This window comes from Crinia signifera, chromosome 3 (genome assembly GCF_055691185.1).
Source record: "Crinia signifera chromosome 3, ASM5569118v1, whole genome shotgun sequence".
Taxonomy (NCBI): domain Eukaryota; kingdom Metazoa; phylum Chordata; class Amphibia; order Anura; family Myobatrachidae; genus Crinia; species Crinia signifera.
The window spans coordinates 102756451-102777345 of record NC_139219.1 but is presented as its reverse complement, the minus strand read 5'-3'; the positions used below and the strand labels follow the sequence as shown (position 1 = coordinate 102777345).

At 44.4% G+C, this 20895-nt stretch overlaps 1 protein-coding gene across 1 annotated transcript in view; it reads right to left on the bottom strand.

The window, feature by feature from the left end:
* NOX3 (NADPH oxidase 3) overlaps nucleotides 1-20895 on the bottom strand; it is a 188362-nt gene that overhangs the window by 26930 nt on the left and 140537 nt on the right. The window contains exons 8-10 of the mRNA XM_083176320.1: nucleotides 19301-19393; nucleotides 18974-19227; nucleotides 8767-8929 (exon numbers count right to left, since the gene is read on the bottom strand). Of these exons, the coding sequence (XP_083032446.1) occupies nucleotides 8767-8929; nucleotides 18974-19227; nucleotides 19301-19393 (510 nt within the window). The remainder of the gene's footprint in view (nucleotides 1-8766; nucleotides 8930-18973; nucleotides 19228-19300; nucleotides 19394-20895) is intronic.

Sequence of the window (20895 nt, the reverse complement as noted above, 5' to 3'; positions counted from 1 at the left end):
TGACTTGTGCCAGATGAAATAAAGTGTTCACAGGTGGCCATCTGGATGGCGATTTAGTAGTTGGCAGGTCCCATCTTGGTTAGCACTCCAATCTGCCTGATCAAGACTCTTGTAATGGTCACCATGGGTGGTTAGAGATGAAGACACTGGTGCCAGAATTCACTGACATGTTTCTCCGCCTTAGTCAATGGCTTCCTCAGAGAGTATAGAAACCAAACTGACAATGGTTGGCTTTAAATAGGCCGGGTAACTTCAATTTTGCAGGGGTATTCACGTCCGCCTCTCACACCTCGTTCTCAGAGGCGTTTGAACTTCATGCCTCTCTTTCAGTTTCGCTCACCATTGGTCAGTAGCAGCACGTGACATGAAGCAACCCTCCGGTCACATAGGCATGAGTGGTTTATTTTGCATTTCACACCTCTCTTCCAAAAACCTGTATTCCTGGCCTCTCTTTCACAGATGCTTCTTAATGGTCTAAAGTCAGTATGTGCACCACATTCATAAATGCTGTATCGCCTATTTATATAGCGAATATATAACTTTGATTTAAGCCTCTTTAGCAAAGCCTCTACTTGACACGATCTTATCAGATCATAATAAATCAGTTTACTTACAACAATAATAATAACAACAGTATATTAGATTATACAATAATCATCAAAATTTACAATTTTAGAATAATCGCAATAGTAGTCATCAGTGCCATCTTGTGGTTAAAAAAGATAACACTAGTAACAACATTTTATTTTGTTGTATAGAGAGAGACCATATCATATGTCAGTTTCACCATTACATCTGATAAACAGTTTCAAGAAACCAATGGACATGCAGAGAGCTCATTCAAAAATATTAGCCTGACTCTATATGTTTATATTTATCATTTGAGTTTTTATTATTAATCCCGAAATTAAACTTAAATGGAAAGAAAATATGAAACAGTGTATATTAAGTTATACTAAATAATAATATTATTATAGGACAGAGGGAAGTTTTTGACCATTTGGAAAAGGGTAATATAAACTAATTTCTACATATTCATTTAGTTATATGTATATATAATAATGTCTCTTCAGATCAGTACATGCACCCTCCACAGTCCCGCCGGGATGCGTAGTCCAAAGGGACCATTGGTACCAAGCATCTCGACTGGAGAGTACAGAGGGAACACATCCAGCCAGAGAGACATTTCAACTAGGACTGATACAAAATGAATAAAAAAACTATAAAAAAGAATGAATAAATGATGATTAGTAAAAGAGGAAATGAAAGAAGACCTAGGTGAATGAAATTGAATTGTATTAAAATTTAATCTAATACCGAATTCACACTGCCAAAACGTTTAAAAAAAACGGTATTGAAAATTAATCTGAGCCTTCACATTGCAGTTGATTACTGTTTTAAATATTGTTTAACTACCATTCACATCAGTCAACCCGTTTAATCCCCTGAACAAGTTTCAAGGGGGACAGCCTATCACAGGTCTGTAATCTGTTGTTTTTACTAAATAGCGTTTCAGAGCCATTCTCACTGCTTAAAAAATGGCTCTGAAACGTGTAAGACTCTGCTTTTTAAACGTTTTGAAATACCGGTTATCTTTAACCCCTTCCCGACATATGACATACATGTACGTCATATGACGGTTGCGGGGGAATCAAGCCAGCTCACGGAGTGAGCTGGCTTGAAAGAGAGCAGGTAATGGCTGTATATTACAGCCAGGTACCTGCTCTCACGGCCACGAGCGGCGAGTTCGCCGATCGTGGCCGTTTAACCCTTTAAGCACCGCGGGCAAAGCGCCCGCAGTGCTTTAATAGCTGATCGGAGGGGGGGCGCCCCCCTCCGGCGCCGATCGGGGCCCCCCGCGGCGAGATCGGAGGGTGCCGATCGGTTGCCATGGCAGCCAGGGGTCTAATGTAGACCCCTGTGCTGGCCATGTCAGCATTCCTATTACATCCTGCCTGAGGCAGGATGTAATAGGAAGTGCTGAAAATCACTATGTTCCAGGGACGTGCAGTCAGGGGAGGCAGGGGAGGCAGAGCCTCCCCTGTCATTAATGATTAATATAATAATACAAGTCAAAGAAAATACTTATGACACATATTATGTGTCATAAGTATATACTTTGTATTATTATAATCATTTTTACTCTTTCTTTTTTTAATTAGCTAAGGAGGCATCAAGAGCGATGCCTCCCGCTGTCTATATTAAAGCAGCAGATACAGGGGCGGGCAGTGGGCAGGGCTGAGCTCCTGGCTGTAAAAGCCCATTAAAAAAAGCTGTAGATACGGCACCTGTGGCAGTGCCTCAGTGACAGGGATGTGCTTTCTGCCTATATGAGAGAACACCCCTGTCACTGAGGCAGAAGTGATTGGGCACATTGGTGCTGTCACAGTGACAAGGGCGTGCTTTCATATAGGCAGAAAGCACGTCCCTGACCGTCACCGTGGCACTGCTATTGGTGAAGTGACTGTTCGTTTTTTTTTTTAAACACATTTTTTAATTGCCGCAGCACGGGGTCCCAGAGACGGGCTCCTGTGCACTGCAAAGACAGAGACCTCTGACCCGGTCTCAGACGGAAGCCGCGCTAGAAATGTGGCTGGGCATATTGACACTTCCGCCCGCTCTTCACGTTCAAGCACAGCAGCAGCACTGGGACCCGGCCACGCTACTCACCCTTCCTCCCGCTGCTGTAGTGATGTCTCTACCGCTGTCAGCCAACGGGAGTGTAACAAGAAGCTGCACGCAGGAGCCGCACTCGGAGACCCCCTCCGCCCGGCGCTTGACAGCTGCAGCTGGTTAGACTGGGAATGGGGTGTAGCAGTAGACAGGGCCGGACTGGGACCAAAAATCGGCCCTGGCATTTTGAGCACACAGGCCCACCAGAAGTAGGCAGGACCATTGCGCGGCAAAAAGGGGCGTGGTCTCATGTAAAGGAGGCTTGGCATCAGAGCTGGCCGTATCCAAATTAATGCCTCAGATGCATTTACATAATTACCCATAGTTACACTATATAGCAAATGTATTCATTAATAGAATATGTGTGGAATGTATATGTGTACCGGGTTACTGGCTCCTTTGGTGCATGCAGAAACTGATTGGACAGCATGACAGACACAGCCAGACAGACCAAATGTTATTCCTCGGGAGTTTTTTTTAGCAAATAAACAAAAGTTATCACCATTTCCCCTATAAATTCTGCTAATAATGCACAGGCAGTTAATATAGTAAGGAAAATATACATTGGCACAGTGAGAGTAGCGCTAGGCCCCGCTTGCATAGGCTGGAAGGGGAGCCAGTGTGATTTTACTTTCTAGCAGAACACACACTGAGCTGCACTGGTGTGTAATGGAGCCAGTACAGGAACATGTAGCATATCATATGTTCCGTGTTCCTGTACTGGCTCCGTTACACACCACCCACTGACTGACTGTCCCCAGACTCCCCACTGACTGCACTCAGTGCAGGAGTAGTGCACTCACTAGTTTCACCGCAGGACCGGACGGGTGATGATGGATCTCCCCGGGTCGAATTACAAACTGTGCAGGCAGTGGGTCCTCTCCTGGGCTGTCAGAGGGAGTCTCCATCACGGAGACCAAATCAATCATGCCGCTGCGGCGCTGCGATGGTGCCCGACTGACTGCTGTCCCGCCTTCTCCTTCTCCCAGCACGTGCCGCGGCGGCTGGCAGAGGGGCGGGACAGACTGCCAGTGACCAGTGTGGGATGCGGCAGTCACATGGGGGGGTGTGTCGGGCTGCCTGGCCGGGCGGAAATGAAGATAGCTACGAGTGGAGCCTGTGCCAGGCAGCGTCCGTTGAAAAGTAATGTCAACATCCGGTAAAGCTGCACCAGCGGCACTACTGTGTCCTCACAAAATCGGCCCACAAGGCCATCAGCCCTTCTGGCATTTGCCAGAAGTGCCAGATGGCCAGTCCGGCCCTGGCAGTAGATGTCCGACACCTGGACCCGCAGTGTGCGATGTGTGTGTATGTGACAGTGGATGCATTCTGTGTGTGACAGTCATTTATATGTGTAACAGTGTGTGTGTGTGTGTGCCTAACAGTGGGTGCATGCCAGGGGCTGGCTGGCAACTTTCAGCCTGGGGGGCAACACAAGCAAGTGGCCCACCACCATCGCCAACGTTTCACCACCCTACCCTCTCCCTACACCCCTCTAGTATGCAGCAAGGATTAACCAATCATTTCCCCACACACATACACCAGAAACGGGGACAGTGTGTGCCGAAGGCGCGTTGCAAACATTTACACTGTAATGCTCATTACACATAATGCCACACACACCGTAATGCCCATTACACATAAAGCCATCACTGTAATGCTCATTACACATAAAGCCAACACCGTAATGCCCATTACACATAATGCCACACACCATAATGCCCATCACACATAAAGCCAACACCGTAATGCCCATCAAACATAATGCCACACCGTAATGCCCATTACACATGCCATACCGTAATGCCCACTACACATGCCATACCGTAATGCCCACTACACATGCCATACTGTAATGCCCACTACACCATGCCAACACTGTAATGCCCATTACACATGCCACACACCGTAATGCCCATTACACATATTGCCACACACCGTAATGCCCATTACACATAAAGCCAACACCGTAATGACAATTACACATAATGCCAACAACATAATGCCCAATAAACATAATTCCACACACCGTAATGCCCAATACACATAATGCCACACACCGTAATGCCCATTATACATAATGCCAACACCGTAATGCCCATTACACATAATGCCACACACTGTAATGTCCATTTCACATAAAGCCAGCACCCATTAAACATAATAATGCCCAAATACACCTCCTATCAGCTATCACCATACCCCTATACCCTTACACTACTCCCCCTGTCCACGTCTTCCCTCATGCACCCCATATCCCTCTACCCCCAACAAACCCTACTCCCCCTATCTCCTACAAACACTCTATATACCACTACCCCCAACACATCCTGCACTTCAGTTCCTGTCCCCCAATATACACCCCATAATAACCCTCTATCCTGGCCACAGACACATTCCACTGACTGTCCCCAACATACACATGCCATAACCTCCCCATCCCATATGACCATCTGATAGCCACTGACAGTCCCTAACATTCCTGTACACACCCTCCTTGCCCCCTTTCTTCATATACTACATTACCTCCTTTAACTTTGATGGCCGTGGTCCCTTCTGGTAGCCACATTGTGGGAGCCGGGAAGGAGGAGGTTATCTGCGGCGGGCGGCTGGCAGCTGGCTCTGTTCACCAGCCTGCGCAGGCAAAGCGCAGGCTGTACATTCACAGGCAGGTCAGAAGTCCGCCACAGCCCGCATTGCGACAGCGGCTGTGACAGCTGTAACTGGGCTGGGGGAGCTGGATGGGGTGGGCGCCGCTGAGATGTACAATAGTAAAAAAAAAAACAACAACAGAAACGTTGCCCAGAAGTTCCACTTCTGTGGCTAGGGGTTCCTTAAACAGCGCAGCAGCGCTACCCGAATCCGCACTTCCGGGTAGCGCTGGCTGCACTGACAGACACTAGAGGTATGGCAGTACCTCTAGTGTCTGTCTCCTCCAAGTCGGCGGCCATTTTTGGAGGGGCCGTCGGCTTACAGAACGCTGTCTGCGGCTGGACCCGGAGGCGGCGGCGGTGAGATACATTGCACACAGCCGGCCCAGCCCCAGCCAGCAGATACCGGCCCGGGGGGCATGTGGCACTCTGCCCCCCGGCCCAGCCCGCCCCTGGTGCATGCTGTGTGTCTGACACTGGGTGTTTGTACATTTTATAGCGCAGTGTGTGTCTGTCCTGGCACTGCACCTCAATTCAAGAGAAAGGGCTGCAGTCAGCAGTGGGTGAAAAAAAACCCACAGGACTTAGGGTTAGAGAGGAAGACTTCAGTAGGGGGTGAATGGTGGCCATAAGCAGTGAGTTGCCACCCCATCATCTGCACCCTCTGACACTGATTGTCTACCTCTATCTCCCTGGTACACACTATATCCGCTTGACAACCTCACTTTCAATCTGTATTTTCCTCTTTCTCTCCCTAATGCTGTGTACACACGGGGGAGATATATTGCTCAGTTTCTACTTTACATCAGCGACCAGAGATGGTCGCTGATGAAAAAGAAACTGCCGGGGGGAGCCCGGCAGTGGTAATCAGCTGGTCGCAGGAGCATGTTCCTGCGACCAGCGATCACCACAGGGGCAAAAACGGGAGCGCGCACCCGGCGATATATCGCCGGTGCACACTCCCATTGCGGGCAATATGGTCGCTCAGCGACCATATTACCTGCGATTTTGCACAAAATCGCCCCTGTGTGTACGCACCTTAACACTCTCTTGTGCCCCTCTTTCTTTCTCCCTCCCTCTCTGACACTAACTCCCGCTCATACCCCTCCCTCTCTTTTGCATTGTAGTGACAATAGCAGGGGGGGGGGGGGGGGAGGGGGGCCCTTTCTAGATTTTGCTATGGGGCCCAGAAAGGTCTAGTTACGCCCCTGATCCCTGCTGTGTCAAGGTGCTGATGCTGCGAATATTTGTGGTAATGTGTGTCTGGGGGCTGGTTTTTTTTAAGTGGCACAAGTGTTTGTGTGTGTTTGTGTTGTGACAGAGGTGTGTATCTTTTTATTTGTGTAAAGTGACAGAGGTGTGTGTTTGTGTAAAGTGACAGAGGTGGAGGTGTGTACTGTTTCTGTGTGTTTGTGTAAAATAAGTGTTTTTAAATGAAGTATATTTGCCCAACGTACTAGCCTCAGGATTTTTTAAAGAGTATTGGGCCAATATACTTAATTTAAAATCACACTTATTTTACACAATCATACAGAAACAGTACACACCTCTGTCACTTTACACAAATACACAGATACACAACACTGTCACAACACATACACAGACAAGTCTGCCCCTTAATAAGGTATTACATTTGGCCGCATTTTTTTTTTTTATTGAAAAATGTATGTGGGCAGGCGCCATGGCGGCTGGGTACAGGTTGCTTCTTTCAGCGCTGACAGGCAGGAGCTGTTCTTTATGGCCACTGCTGCTTATGCAGGGGGCAGCTACCGCACCTGCCTGTCAGCGCAGAAGCAACCTGGACCCAGAGCTCCCCACAGAGCCTGTCGGCGCTGGCTCCACCAAGCCAGTGCCTCACCAACCACAAACGTCACCGCACGTCCCTGCTATGTTCAGCCATAGAGCTCTATGGCTGAACCTAGTACAGGCGATCGCGCCCCCTAGTGGTCAAGTACACTAGGGGGCCTTGTAGTAAAAGTAAAAAAAAAAAAAAAAGTAAAAAAAAAAAATATTAAAAGTTCAAATCACCCCCCTTTCCCCATTTCACAAATAAAAATAAATAAAAAATAAAAAAAATAAACATATTTGGTATCGCCGCGTTCCTAAAAGTCCGATCTATTAAAATATATCATTAGTTATCCCGCACGGTTAAAGGCGTAAACGGGAAAAAATTCCCAACGCCAAAACTACGTTTTTGGGTCGCATCGCCTACCCAAAAAAATTTAAATAAAAGAGATCAGAAAGTCGCACATATCCCATAATGGTATGGTATAAATGAGCCCTCACCCAGGTCCGTAGGTGGAAAAATAAAAAAGTTATAAGCCGCAGAACATGGCGACGCGACGCAAATTAGAAAAACCGTAAAATTTTCTATTTTTTTTTTTTGTGGTAAAACGTAACGAAAACTATATAAGTTTGGTATCACCGGAATCGTAACGACCCATAGAATAAAGATAACCCATCATTTTAAACGAACTATGAACTCCAAAAAAACCGTAACCAGCGCAAAATTGTGGAATTGCGTTTTTTTTCCTTTTTACCCCACATTGAATTATTTCCTGATTCCCCAGAATATTATACGGTATAGTAAATGGTACCATTAAAAAGTACAACTTGTCCCGCAAAAAAAAAGCCCTCATGTGTCTATATAGCCGGAAAATTAAAAAAGTTACGCTTATTTGAACGCGAGGAGGAAAAAAAAAAAAAAGTTAAGAAAAAACGCCCCGTCGGGAAGGGGTTAACCGGTAAATCAACTCTGGCGCTTTCCCACTGCAGCCTTAAATGTTTTGAAATGTGAAAAAAACGGTAATACACCGTATACAAGTGCGGTGTGAAAGGGGTATAAAGGGAGGATGTCACGTACCCCAAATAAGTCTGACTCAGAGTGGATGGTAGATGCAAGTGCAAGGACGGTGGATAGCGAGCTGATCGAGGGTAGGATGATAATTAGTATTAACATACTCCCTATATAGATATGATTTTATATATTATTTTGTTTGATTGTATCATTTAAGCCCATTCGCATCAATGTGTGGAGTAAATAAATCCAAAAGGCCTCTCTATTGCACAATAAGTGAAAACAATCCCCTCCCTTTACAGTCTCCACGATGTGCCCGATACCCACTGTCCTCAAATCATCCATCCTACCCAGTTGACAAATGCTGACATGCTGGACACATACATGAGGACACATACATATGTCATACAACTAGTCTTAATAAGCCATGAAATGATTTTCATTATACTGGGCACTCCTGTTGTGATAATTGTTGTCCATTGTTTATAATTGCCCATGGGACTGTAAAATAGGAGAGCAGCAATGCAATTTAGTCAGATAGATGACATTTTACTTGTATATACAATTAAGATAGGCTTACTAAGAAATCTGTAATTACCACATAACTATTATGTAACTCACTGTAACAAACTGCAGTACTAATACCTTTTTTAGTTTTATTTCACTGTTTAAACAGCAGTAGTTGTACCAAACAGATTTCAGCACTGATGCAAATGGTGTGACTCCAATCCCAGCTGCAATACATACACCGACTTCATAGTGAAATAAATTGGTGGTTGCTGATCCATAGGGTCCATCTACAGCCAGTCTATAGTAGTAAAGTAATCACAAGTCAATGAATATACAAGGAATCGGAATTAGGGTTCTAAAAATGTTCTAAATCTATTATACTATTTATTACCAGTTATTTATATAGCGCACCCATATCCAACAGTGCTTTGCTGAGAATATTTGGCCATTCACATAAGTGTTTGCCCCAGTGATGCTATCAATCGATTGGGCTTGATTTACTCGCAGCAGCTTAGCATATGCGATCTTCAGCAATGCAAATGCAGGAGAAGGTGCGTACCACCTCTTGTCAGAATTTACAATTGTTAACCCATGTCGACCTAACGCATGTGTCGACCTAAACCCATGTCGACCTAGACACCTGTCGACATTCACCCATGTCGACCTTCTGCCATGTTGACCTAGACTCATGTTGACCTTCTGCAATGTTGACCTAGACACCTGTCAACCTTCCAGCATGTTGACCCAACAGTGTCGACCTAAGGACTGTTGACCAAATGATCCCAACACCTGCACAGTATGCACTGGGTTAAAAAAGTCTCCTATCTGCTCTTTATGTCCTGCCTGTGCCTGGTGAGATCACAAGGGAGATAGCCTATCACCCTCTGTGACCCGCTCATGACTTGTAAATACCGTTTCAGAGCCATTTACACTACAAATGGATTGAAAACATATGAAACAGGTAGGACACTGCTTTTAACCAGTTTTGGATTTCAGGTATTTTAAAAACGGTAAATTTTCTCTGGACCTTTCACATTACAGCTAGAAACGTTTTAAAGCCATTTAAAATCGGCAATATACCATGTTTTAGCTGTAATGTGAAAGGGGTATAACTCTCACTGGCAATGAGCATGTAATCCCACATGGTAACAAGCATGTAACTCCCTGTGGTAATGTACAGTAACCCCTGTGGAAAGGAGCATGAAATCCCCTGTGGCAAGGAACATGAAACCCTTGGAATCAAGCAAGAAACCCCCTGGCAATGAGCAAGTAACTCCTGGCAACAACATATATGTAAGCTGCACTTATGTGGCATAATATGTGATAGTGTGTGTGTGTGTGTGTGTGTGTGTGTGTGTGTGTGTGTGTGTGTGTGTGTGTGTGTGTGTGTGTGTGTGTGTGTGTGTGTGTGTGTGTGTGTGTGTGTGTGTGTGTGTGTGTGTGTGTAATGGGAATTATGGTGTGTGTAAACCTGACACAGTGTGCTTAAGAAATTTAGCTGGCACAATGTGTAAAAGAGGCATGACTGCATGGGCAAGTTTAATGGGGGGCAAAGAGGGCGATCGCCCCCCTTAGTCCAGTTCGGGGGTATTGCTGGTGGCAGCGTATGCTAACTGCCGCCGGCCAGATCTGCACCTGTAACTGCTGATTTATGTATGATAACCATACATATACAGCGACTTAGCTGTATCAAGGGTGGCATAATGGAGTTATCACACAAAATTCTAAATGTGTATAATGTAGGTGCAGAGTGACGCCGCTTTGTGTTATGTGAACACACAATAACCCTTGTACTGCATGACTGGGAAGGGGAGGAGTCAGGACTAGAGGGGGTGGGTCAATATTAAACAGTAAACGTCCCCCCCCCCCCCTCCAGTGTGCTTGTTTGTGTGTGTATGGATAGGGTTAAGCTATGGGGGGGTGTATGGATAGGGTTAGGTTGTGGCTGGATGTGTGTGCATGGATATTATTAGGCTACGTGTGTGTGTGTGTGTGTGTGTGTGTGTGTGTGTGTGTGAGTGTGTGTGTGTGTATGGATAGGATTAGGCTAAGGCTGAGTGTCTGTATGGATAGTTTTAGGCCATTAATGTGTATATGGATATGGTTAGGCCTGGGGTTGTATGGGTAGGGTTAGGCTTTGGGTGTGTGTGTGTGTGTGTGTGTGTGTGTGTGTGTGTGTGTGTGTTTGGATAGGTTTAGGCTGCAGCTGGGTGTGTGTATGGATAGTGTTAGGCTATGGGTGTGTGTATGGTTAGGGAGGGTTAGACTGCAGTTGGGTGTGTGTGTGTTTGAATAGGGATAGGCTGGGGATGTATGGGTAGGGTTAGAATATGTGTGTGTGTGGATAAGGTTAGGCTATGGGTGTGTGTATGGATAGAGTTAGGCTGCCAGGGGGTGTATTGTTAAGGTTATGCTGTGGGGGAAGGGTGGTGTGAGGTTAGGTTCCATGGGGGGGGTGTCTACAGTTAGGTTTAGGATGCAGGGGGGGTGTATGGTTATAGTTAGGCTGCAGACTGTACGGTAAGGGTTATGCTGCGGGGGCTGTACAATTAGCTTTAGAATGCAGGGGGGTATGGTTAGGGTTAGGCTGCGGGGGTGTACAGTTCGAGTTTGGCTATGTTGGGGGTGTACAGTTAGGGTAAAGCTATGGGGTGAGGGGGAGTACAGTTAGATTTATGATGCAGGGGGGTGTATAGTTAGGTTTAGTCTGTAGGGGTTGCACAGTTATGCGTGCTGTATGGTAAGGGTTTAGCTGCGGGGGGGGGGGTATAACATTTGTTTTATGATGCAGGGGGGGATATGGACTGGCTGTGTAATAGAGAACAAAGAGTGGTCGTGAACAGTGCCATATCAAAATATGATACCAGTATTAAGTGGAGTGCCACAGGGTTCGGTTCTAGGGCCCATTTTATTTAACATTTTATTAACGATATTGGAATGGGGTTACTCAGCAATGTATCCATCTTTGCGGACAATACAAAACTGAGCAGAGTTATTAAATCATCAGAAGATGTCACCACACTTCAAAAAGATCTTGACAATCTAGATGAGTGGGCAAAAAAATGGAAGAAGAGGTTCAATGTGGACAAATGCAAGGTCATGCACCTTGGGAGACATAACCTGTGCGCTAGTTATAACCTAAGAGGGGATGAATTGGGAAATTCAGTACTCGAAAAGGATCTAGGAGTCCAAATAGACAACAAACTGGGGTGTAGTGCTCAATGTAATATATCAACAAAAAAGGCAAACAAAAATCTAGCATGTATTAAAAGGGGCATGGAAACTAGGGACTCAAAAGTAATTATGCCTCTGTACAAATCATTGGTTAGACTGCTCCTCGAATACGGAGTACAATTCTGGGCCCCACACTATAAAAAAGACATCATAGAGTAATGATGGATACCGTATGCATGTCTAACTGTTGGATGGTCAATTGCTTATTGAAAATAATGGTGATGCAACTTCCACTCTCGGGAAAATGAATGACTCCCAGCAGCAACAGAGGCAGCAGTAGATGTAGCACTGTAGGATCCTCTGGAGGAATCCCGGATATTAGAGGAGTCAGTCATGCCAGTGACATGGCCTGAAGTACTACTGATCCTTACTGAGTAGGAAATGGATGAGGAGGGAGTTGGTGGTGTAGATTACAGGTGCTTGGATACAACAGTACTAAGGGATTTAGGTGTCACTGGATTGCTTACGCTTTTAGCCAAAGCTTCTGAACTTGATAGTGACTTATTGTGAATGCACTGCAGGTGATGTATAAGTGAGGATGATCCCAGGTGGTTAACATCCTTACCCCTACTAATTACAGATTTACATAGGTTACATATGGTGAGACAGTTGTTGTCCAGATTGGGGTAGAAATAATTAGAAACTAATGATGTGAATCCCTTGCAGAGGGAATGCAAATGGTGGAAGGAGTCACCTATTCCAGTCCAGTGTTTGGAAGGTAAGGCATCACAACTGCCGAAAGACTTGGATTCTCCTTGGGGATTTGTGATATCTTCTAAGTAGAATGCACAGTTGTTTGCTGTGCTTTTACCAGCTTGTGAAGCTGAACCACTAGTCATGTACATAGGCCAGGGCCTTACCCATTCCTTGCCTCTCCGTGTTGTAAATGTCACATTGCCAATTTTACATTTCTCTTTCGACAATTAACATTTTTTTCTTCACTTTACTGAAGTTTCTCTTATTGGATTTTACATGCCCTGTACTATGACATTGGGCATCGACCTTGACAGACAACGTTGCTGGCATTTCATCATCATTCTATGTCATGACTAGTGGCAGCAGCACTAGGAAGAGGTTCTTGATGTTTCCCTATTTTATCCTCCAACTTTTTGTCCTCCATGATTTATTTTGGAGTGAAAACAGGGCAGCGCACCACTATAGCACAAGGGGGGAACACCTTTAAATAATTTTGGATGGAGCAATCACATGGCAGCTAACCACTAGAGCAGATGGGTGGAGCCCCTTTAAATAAATTTGGATGGAGCAAACTCAGGGCAGCTCACCACTACAGCACATGGGTGGAACCCCTTTATATAATTTTGGATGGAGCAAACCCAGGGCAGAGCACCACTACAGCACCCGGGTGGAACACCTCTGTTCTCATGGAGGATGGAGGACAGAGGACGGTGCTGAACCTGGAAACTGGAATTGTTGGGCAGGCATGCTGAGAACGTAGATGCGAGCAGCGAGGAAGCTGCAGGGTGAGTTTGCAAGTGTTACAGCTTGGGAGGTGAGTGTCAGCATGGTGCAGACACTGGATGGGATAGGAGTGTGAAGCACTGGGTGCGTGTGTTGAAGTACAGGTGATGGGGGTACATAAGCAGGTGCTGGGGGCATTGGCGGATTCAGCAGGGGCACCCAGGCATGTGCCCCCTCTGTCATTTCATTTTGTAGCTGAGGACCAGGGCTTTCCAACTAGCCCAGCCCCGTGTCAATAGCCCCCCGGAAACGGAGATAACGCCTGGCAAAGCTGTTACGTTTTTCCCCATAGGATAATATGGGACCTGTTAATTCCGACCCCCACCCAGTTCCAATGGCTGCCAGTTCCACCCCTGGCATCACAGAAGCTTGTGGTTAATCTCATTCAATTCCAAATCGCTGGGCCTTTATTATATTGCGGGTAAACCATTTTTTTTTTTCATATTTGAAATGTAATTACATGGCTATTCATGTTCTTTGAGGGCAAATTACTCTGGAACCAAATGTTCCAGTTTCATTGGACCAAAATCATTCAAAGCCCACTCAAAAGTTCTTCAATATGATACTTGTCTCATGTAAATGGGACAGTTGGTTCCGAAGATATAGCCGGTTAAATGAGATAACTGGTTAAAGGGGGGGGAGGGGTGGTTTTCTCTCCCCCTCACACCAGAAATGCAGGGACTAGGCTGGTGTAAAAGGGGCCAACCTGGGAATGCTTTTTATGGTGTGAGAGGGGTATTATTTCAAATAGCCGGGACCTGCAGTGCTCTGAATACAGCCAGGCTCTTCCACTGTCAGTGGCTATCACTTCTGCCTAGAGGCGGCTGTTCCCCATTTACAGCGAGCATGTATTCCCCATAGGCAATGAGCATGTAATCACACATGGCAACGAGCATGGAGCCTCTGGCAATGAGCATGGAACCTTTGACAATGAGCATGTAGATAAGCAGGCATTATGGTGTTTGGCATAATACATAATGGACATAATGGTGTCAATGTTTAATGCGCGCCTTTGGCGGACAATGTCCCTGTTTATGAAGCGTATTGTGAATTTTGCCTCAATCCGTGTGGCATTATGTGAAGTTTGACTCAATCCATGTGGCATTATGTGAATTTTGGCTCAATCCGTGTGTTGTTATGTGAATTTTGGCTCAATCCGTGTGGCATTATGTGAATTTTGGCTCAATCCGTGTGGCATTATGTGAATTTTGGCTCAATCCGTGTGGCATTATGTGAATTTTGGCTCAATCTGTGTGTTATTATGTGAATTTTGGCTCAATCCATGTGGCATTGTGTGAATTTTGGCTTAATCCATGTGGCATTGTGTGAATTTTGGCTCAATCCTTGTGGCATTTTGTGAATTTTGGCTCAATCTGTGTGGCATTATGTGAATTTTGGCTCAATCCGTGTGGCATTATGTGAATTTTGGTTCAATCCGTGTGGCATTATGTGAATTTTGGCTCAATCCGTGTGGCATTATGTGAATTTTGGCTCAATCCATATGGTATTTTATGAATTTTGGCTCGATCCGTGTGGCATTATGTGAATTTTGATACAATCCATGTGGCATTATGTGAATTTTGGCTCATTCCATTTGGCATCATGTGTAATGGGCAAGTACTGTATAATGGGGTCTAGTATTTTGTTGCATAATGTGTAGAAGTTGTATATGGTGTGGTACACTACACTCAAGGACACGCCCCCTGTTGAGTGGCCACACCCCTTTTCCGAAGCGTACCTTCGGCGCGCGCACAACTACATCCTTCACTTTTGTCGCCATGGTGGGCCTGCGTACTTTAAATGCCAGGGCCTATTTTTAATCCCATTCCCATCCTTTCTCTGCCGCTCTCTTAGCATGTACACTGGCACCACTAACACCACCCCTCCCCCACCCAAACCCTCTTTTATCATGGTGCCCCCCCTGGGGTAGTAGGAACACAGTGTGTGGGGGGTAAGAATGAAGAAGCATAGAGACTGTAAATACAGTAGGAGCAACTACCAAGAGACACTCAAAAAGGCACAGATAAATAGCTGTTGTATAGCTCCAGTGTAACAATGGAGTACTGTGTGGGGGTGAAGCAGAGCAGTCTCAGTGTGCAGGTGTGAGCGGTCGAGCAGCACAATCTAATTAAGGAGGAGAGAGTGGCTGCAAGCTGTGAGGAGAGTCAGATCTACTGCAGGATGTATAAGTATCTTCTCTACTGATTACTGTTAATTACTGTTCTGAAATACTATTGTACTGTTACTTAATACTGAGTGGTGTGATTAAGTAGCAGTTTCTATAACTAGATAAAATGAGTGGGAACAAGGTTGAGAGTCTCCTCCAGTGTGCATATTGTCAGATGTATGTGCTGATGGACATTGCGTTCAGAGGCAAATATGTCTGTACCAGATGCAAGCAGGTGATTGCTCTGGAAGCCCAGGTCACTGATCTTGAACAACACATCGTAACACTGAGGGAGATCTCTAACCTTGAGCAGAGTTTACAGCTTACTGTCTCTGCAATAGAGGAACAGGGGGCTCAGGGGGGTACGAGGTTAAGTCAGACAAGGAAGAGAGGAATGGTAGATGGGTAACAGTTAGGGGGTATAGACAGCATAGGAGACGGAGGAAGCAGCAGACAAGCTCTGAGGCACCTAGATATGCCCGAAGGGATGAGGAAGCTATGGTTGAGAGTGAGGTGCTAGGGAAGCTGGCAGGGAAGGGTTCCTCTAGCAACCAGAGGAATACACGCTCTAGCAGGGAGGGAAAAACAGGGAGGGAGGTCCCAAGGCAGATAATGGTGGTAGGGAATTCAATTATTAGGAAAGTGGACAGGGAAATCTGTTATTGGGACCATGATAGATGTACAGTCTGTTGTCTCTCAGGTGCTCATGTACATCATGCAGGTGGACAGATCAATGGGAGGGGCTGGGGTAGACCAAGCAGTCTTGGTGCATATTTGCATCAACAACAAAGTCAGTGGTAGATGGAATGTCCTCAAAAAAAGACTTTAGGGATCTAGGCAATAAACTTATGGTGAGGACATCTAAGGTAATAATCACAGATTTATTGCCATTGCCACAAGCCAGCCCAGGGAGAAAGAGAGAGATTAGGGAGGTTAATGTGTGGCTCAAACATTGGTGCCGGAGGGAAGAATTTGAGTTCATAGAAAACTGGACGGACTTCTCGGTCAGGCACCATCTTTTTTGCTGCGATGGATTACACCTGCACAAGGAAGGAGCAGCGATGCTCGGGGGTATAATGGTGGGAAGGCTGGAGGAGATTTTAAACTTGGCGGAATAGTAAGAAACAATAGTCCAATAAATGAGCGTAGAATAGAATTCAAGAATCATGGAGGAAGCAAGGAGAAGGGATGAAGAGGGGAGTATGGTACAGTACACAACAGGAGTTTAGGAGTCAAGCAACCAAATACAAGTATTGTACATAACACTGATTTATCATTTCAGGAACCTTCTGCAACAGTAACAGGTAAAACGGCGAGGGAAAAGGAAAAATGAGATCTGAAATGCCTTTATCTGAATGCTAGGAGATTAATTGGTAAAATGTGGGGAACTAAAGACCCTAGTTTCAGAGGAAGATTTTGATCTCATAGGTATTACCAAAATTTGGTGGGACAAATCACATGAGTGGGAGGCTAACATCGAAGGTCTATTTACAAAATATATGGGGAGTTGGAGGTATGTTTATATGTTGTACCATCCTTAAAACCATACATAAAAGAAGACATATACGGAAGCACGATGGAGTCAGTAGAATCGGTATGTGTAGAAATAACAGGTAACCATATATAAAACTTATAATAGGGACGTGTTATAAACCACCCAACAAAAATACGGAGGAGGAAAAAGACCTCTTGCTACAGGTGGGAAAAGCGGCTAGTTTAGGGGACATTATTATTTTGGGCGACTTTACCCAGAAATAATTGAAAAGATAGGTCAAGTAGTACTGCTAGGGGTTATGTTTTATTGAAAGCCCTGAATGAACACTATTTGTATACATTTATTGAAAACCTAACCAGAAATAATAATATCCTGGATCTTCTAATAAGCAACAATGGGGACATTCTCTAACATAACCATAAGAGAGACACTGGGGAACAGCGATCACAATATGATCACATTTGATTTAAATTTTAACAAAGATAGTTATATTATACTGGGGCAGTACTGATGGTTTAATGGTTAGCATTACTGCCTCACAGCACTGAGGTCGTGGGTTTAATTCCCACCATGGCCCTAACTGTGCAGAGTCTGTACATTCTCCCCGTACTTGCATGGGTTTCCTTCAGGTACTCCGGTTTCCTCCCACATTTCAAAAATATACTGGTAGGTTAATTGGCTTCCAACAAAAATTAATCCTAGAATGTCTCTGTGTGTGTGCACATGTGGTAGGGAATATAGATTGTGTGCTCCACAGGGACTGATGTGAATGTTCAAATATTCTCTGTAAAGTGCTGTAGAATATGTGTGCGCTATATAAGAAACTGTCAATAAAGAAATAATAAATAAATTACATTGGAGCAATTAGGTCAGAAAGGCAAACGTGGGTAAGTTTAAGGAATATGTAAAGGATATAGGGGGTCATACTGATTTACGGGCAAATTTGCGAATTTCTCAGTTTTGCGAGCCAATTAAATGCTGCCCACCCCCTGCACGAACACCAGCCGCTTGCTCACCGACTTTACCCACAGCAATTTGAATGGATGTGTTTGAATAACACAGGAGGAATTTTTATTTGGAGCAAACACACAGCAGTGCACTCTTACAGCACGCACACAGCAGAGAATCCCTTCATTTTATAGAGCAAGCACACAGCGCACCCCTACAGCATATGGGAGAACCCCTTAATTTGGATGTAGCGAGCACACAGGGCAGCGCCTAATTAATATGGGTGGAACCCACTTATTTGTCGCAAACACACAGGGTGCATTCAGCTCTTATTTAACATTATTTGGAGCAAATACAGGGCAGTGCACCCCTAAAGAACACAAAGGGGAGATCCCTTTAGTTAATTTTTTATGGAGAGAGCACACAGGGCAGCGCACCCATACAGCGCATGGAAGAACCCCTTAATTTGGATGGAGCAAGCACACAGGACAGTGCAACTCTACAGCACACAGAATAATCCCTGTGCTTATTTGGAGCACTTGGTGCTGTGCCCCTTTACAGCAAAGGATAATGGTACCCCTTAACAGCACATGGCAAGACCCCTGTATTTTTACAGGACATGGTAGCACCCATTTATGTGGCAGACAGGGCTGCAATACAGCCCCAGCAGCTAAATTAGGCTGTGGAAGGGCTCAGTTAGTCTGTCAGGTAGAGTTAGGATGTGGTGTGGGTAGTCAGGCTGTTGGAGGTTTAGCTGCTGCGAGGGGAGCTAGGCTATGAGAAGCCTCAGGTAGAATGAGTGAGGGCTTGCTTAGGCTGTGGAAGAAGTCAGGTTGTCAGAGGTTAGATTTTAGGCATGGGGGGTGGGAGGGAAAGATGTCAGGATAATGCTGTATGTACCCCTGATAATCCTGCAAAATGGATAATCTTGTACAGTGCTGGCACCAAGGGTGCCAGATTATCATTGGCCGACCTGTACTGACTTAGTGTAATCAAGAATTGTGAAAAAATCATCAAACCTTGGCAATTGCCACGGCTCCAAACACAGATTTTTGTTTGCCCCACATTCTTCAAGGAGTCCTTTTGTCCAGTCTCCGACAGCCCTCACATGGACACTGAAAAATGACTCTTCTGGAGCTGAAGTTAGTGTAAATGGATGCCACTCTATGTGTGATAAAGCAGGACATTGAAGGAAAATATACTGGCCTGGTTCCATTGTAAAACCATGTTTCTTCATTTGAATTTCTAGAACTTCAGGTGAATGACAAACCACCTAAAAAAAATATCAATGAATAGATGGAGGAATGGTAGTTGGATGGATTATGGATTGAAGAATCAATGGTTACCTTTGTGATGACAACTTGCTGTTTAGATCTCCAAAAACGAATCACTCTTTCACAAGCATATAACAGTAAAGGACAAACAACCCATTTCCAAGTCTGTAAAAATATAAAATTAGCAGGAAATATTAATGTAAGATGACTAAAGTTGGTTCTTTATGCCAAAATATTGTATGATTTACACGTTGATTAAACAAACACACAAAAAAAACACAACAATATGCAAATATTGTATTCATTTTGTGAAAGCATAATTTACTAATGCAATTATTATTTATTAAATTCAAATAAAGTGTATGTGTGTAGAGAGTATGAGAAGTATTTGGAAAGCTGACCTACATGGAGAGTGATGAGGGACAATGCAGAAACACAAAATTATGAAGATTTTATTATGCTGATTTTTCACAAATCATAGCACATAGCAGTTTGATTACATTAGTCAACAGACAAATTGTTTCGACAATGAAGTAATCAGATCAGTCAGGTTTACCTAATTTTCTATGCAAAATAAGAATAACATGCATTATTAGCTCATCTAAAATGCAGTACAAATCATATAGAGCATGTTTTGCTTTTTCTTTAGTTAACTAGTTATCTTACTTTAGTTATTACTCATAATAACACATGAGAAGTTTGGTCTTCAAGGCTATAACTAAGTACAGGGGTAAAAAATGTCCATTACAGTTCACTAGTTAATCTAACCAAGATCCTCTTACCCTCCACTACATATTAAAGGCCCAAATCTTAAGGCCCCCTTACACTTGTTCAACTTATTGTTCAACAAATTGAACCGGATTGACTCGAGATTTATCCTATGTGCAGGAGGTTCAATCTCATCCAATCTCTTGGTTATACCCAATGGCAAGGGATTGTGGATTGTGTCCTACACATCAGGCACATAAGATTTTGTCAGACAGGCACATCAGATTTTGACAGATAAATTGACTCAAATTTGATGAAATCTTACAAAATCTCACAAGTGTAAGGGGCCCTTAAGTCGTATGCATCTTTTGCTGATCAAGCATCTCAAACTTTATGGAAATTTTACAAAGCACTTCCCTGGTGCACAGCATACAGTCCCTTAGGTTGACAATAATGAGGTCGACAGTCAATAATTTGTCAATATTCATTAGATCAACATGTTGAAAATACCAAAATAACAATGGACATGGGATATGGTTGACATGAGTTTTTACCAGTTTTTTACATTTGTATAACTTTTCATACATGAACATCTATGTGGACATTTGAATATGGTTGACATGAGTTTTTTAAAAAATTTGCATGTATAACTTTTCATACTTTAACATTTATGTGGACTATAAATGAGAATGGTCATCTGTGCCAAGCTAGCAGTAGCGTAGCAAAGCACCTTGCCAGAAACATGATGAGAGATCTGGGAAACAATGGCTTGATGGGAATGAATTAGGGAACAGAAGGGGCAGCAGCGGGAGCAGCTATCAGCTCCAAACCAGTGGACACACTGGAGGCACACTGAGAGGTACCCAGGTGCAGGCATAAAAAGGAATTACTCCTAGCCAGACTAGGTGGGTGATATCCACCACCCCAAGTACACTAATTAAGAGACCATTTGATAAAAG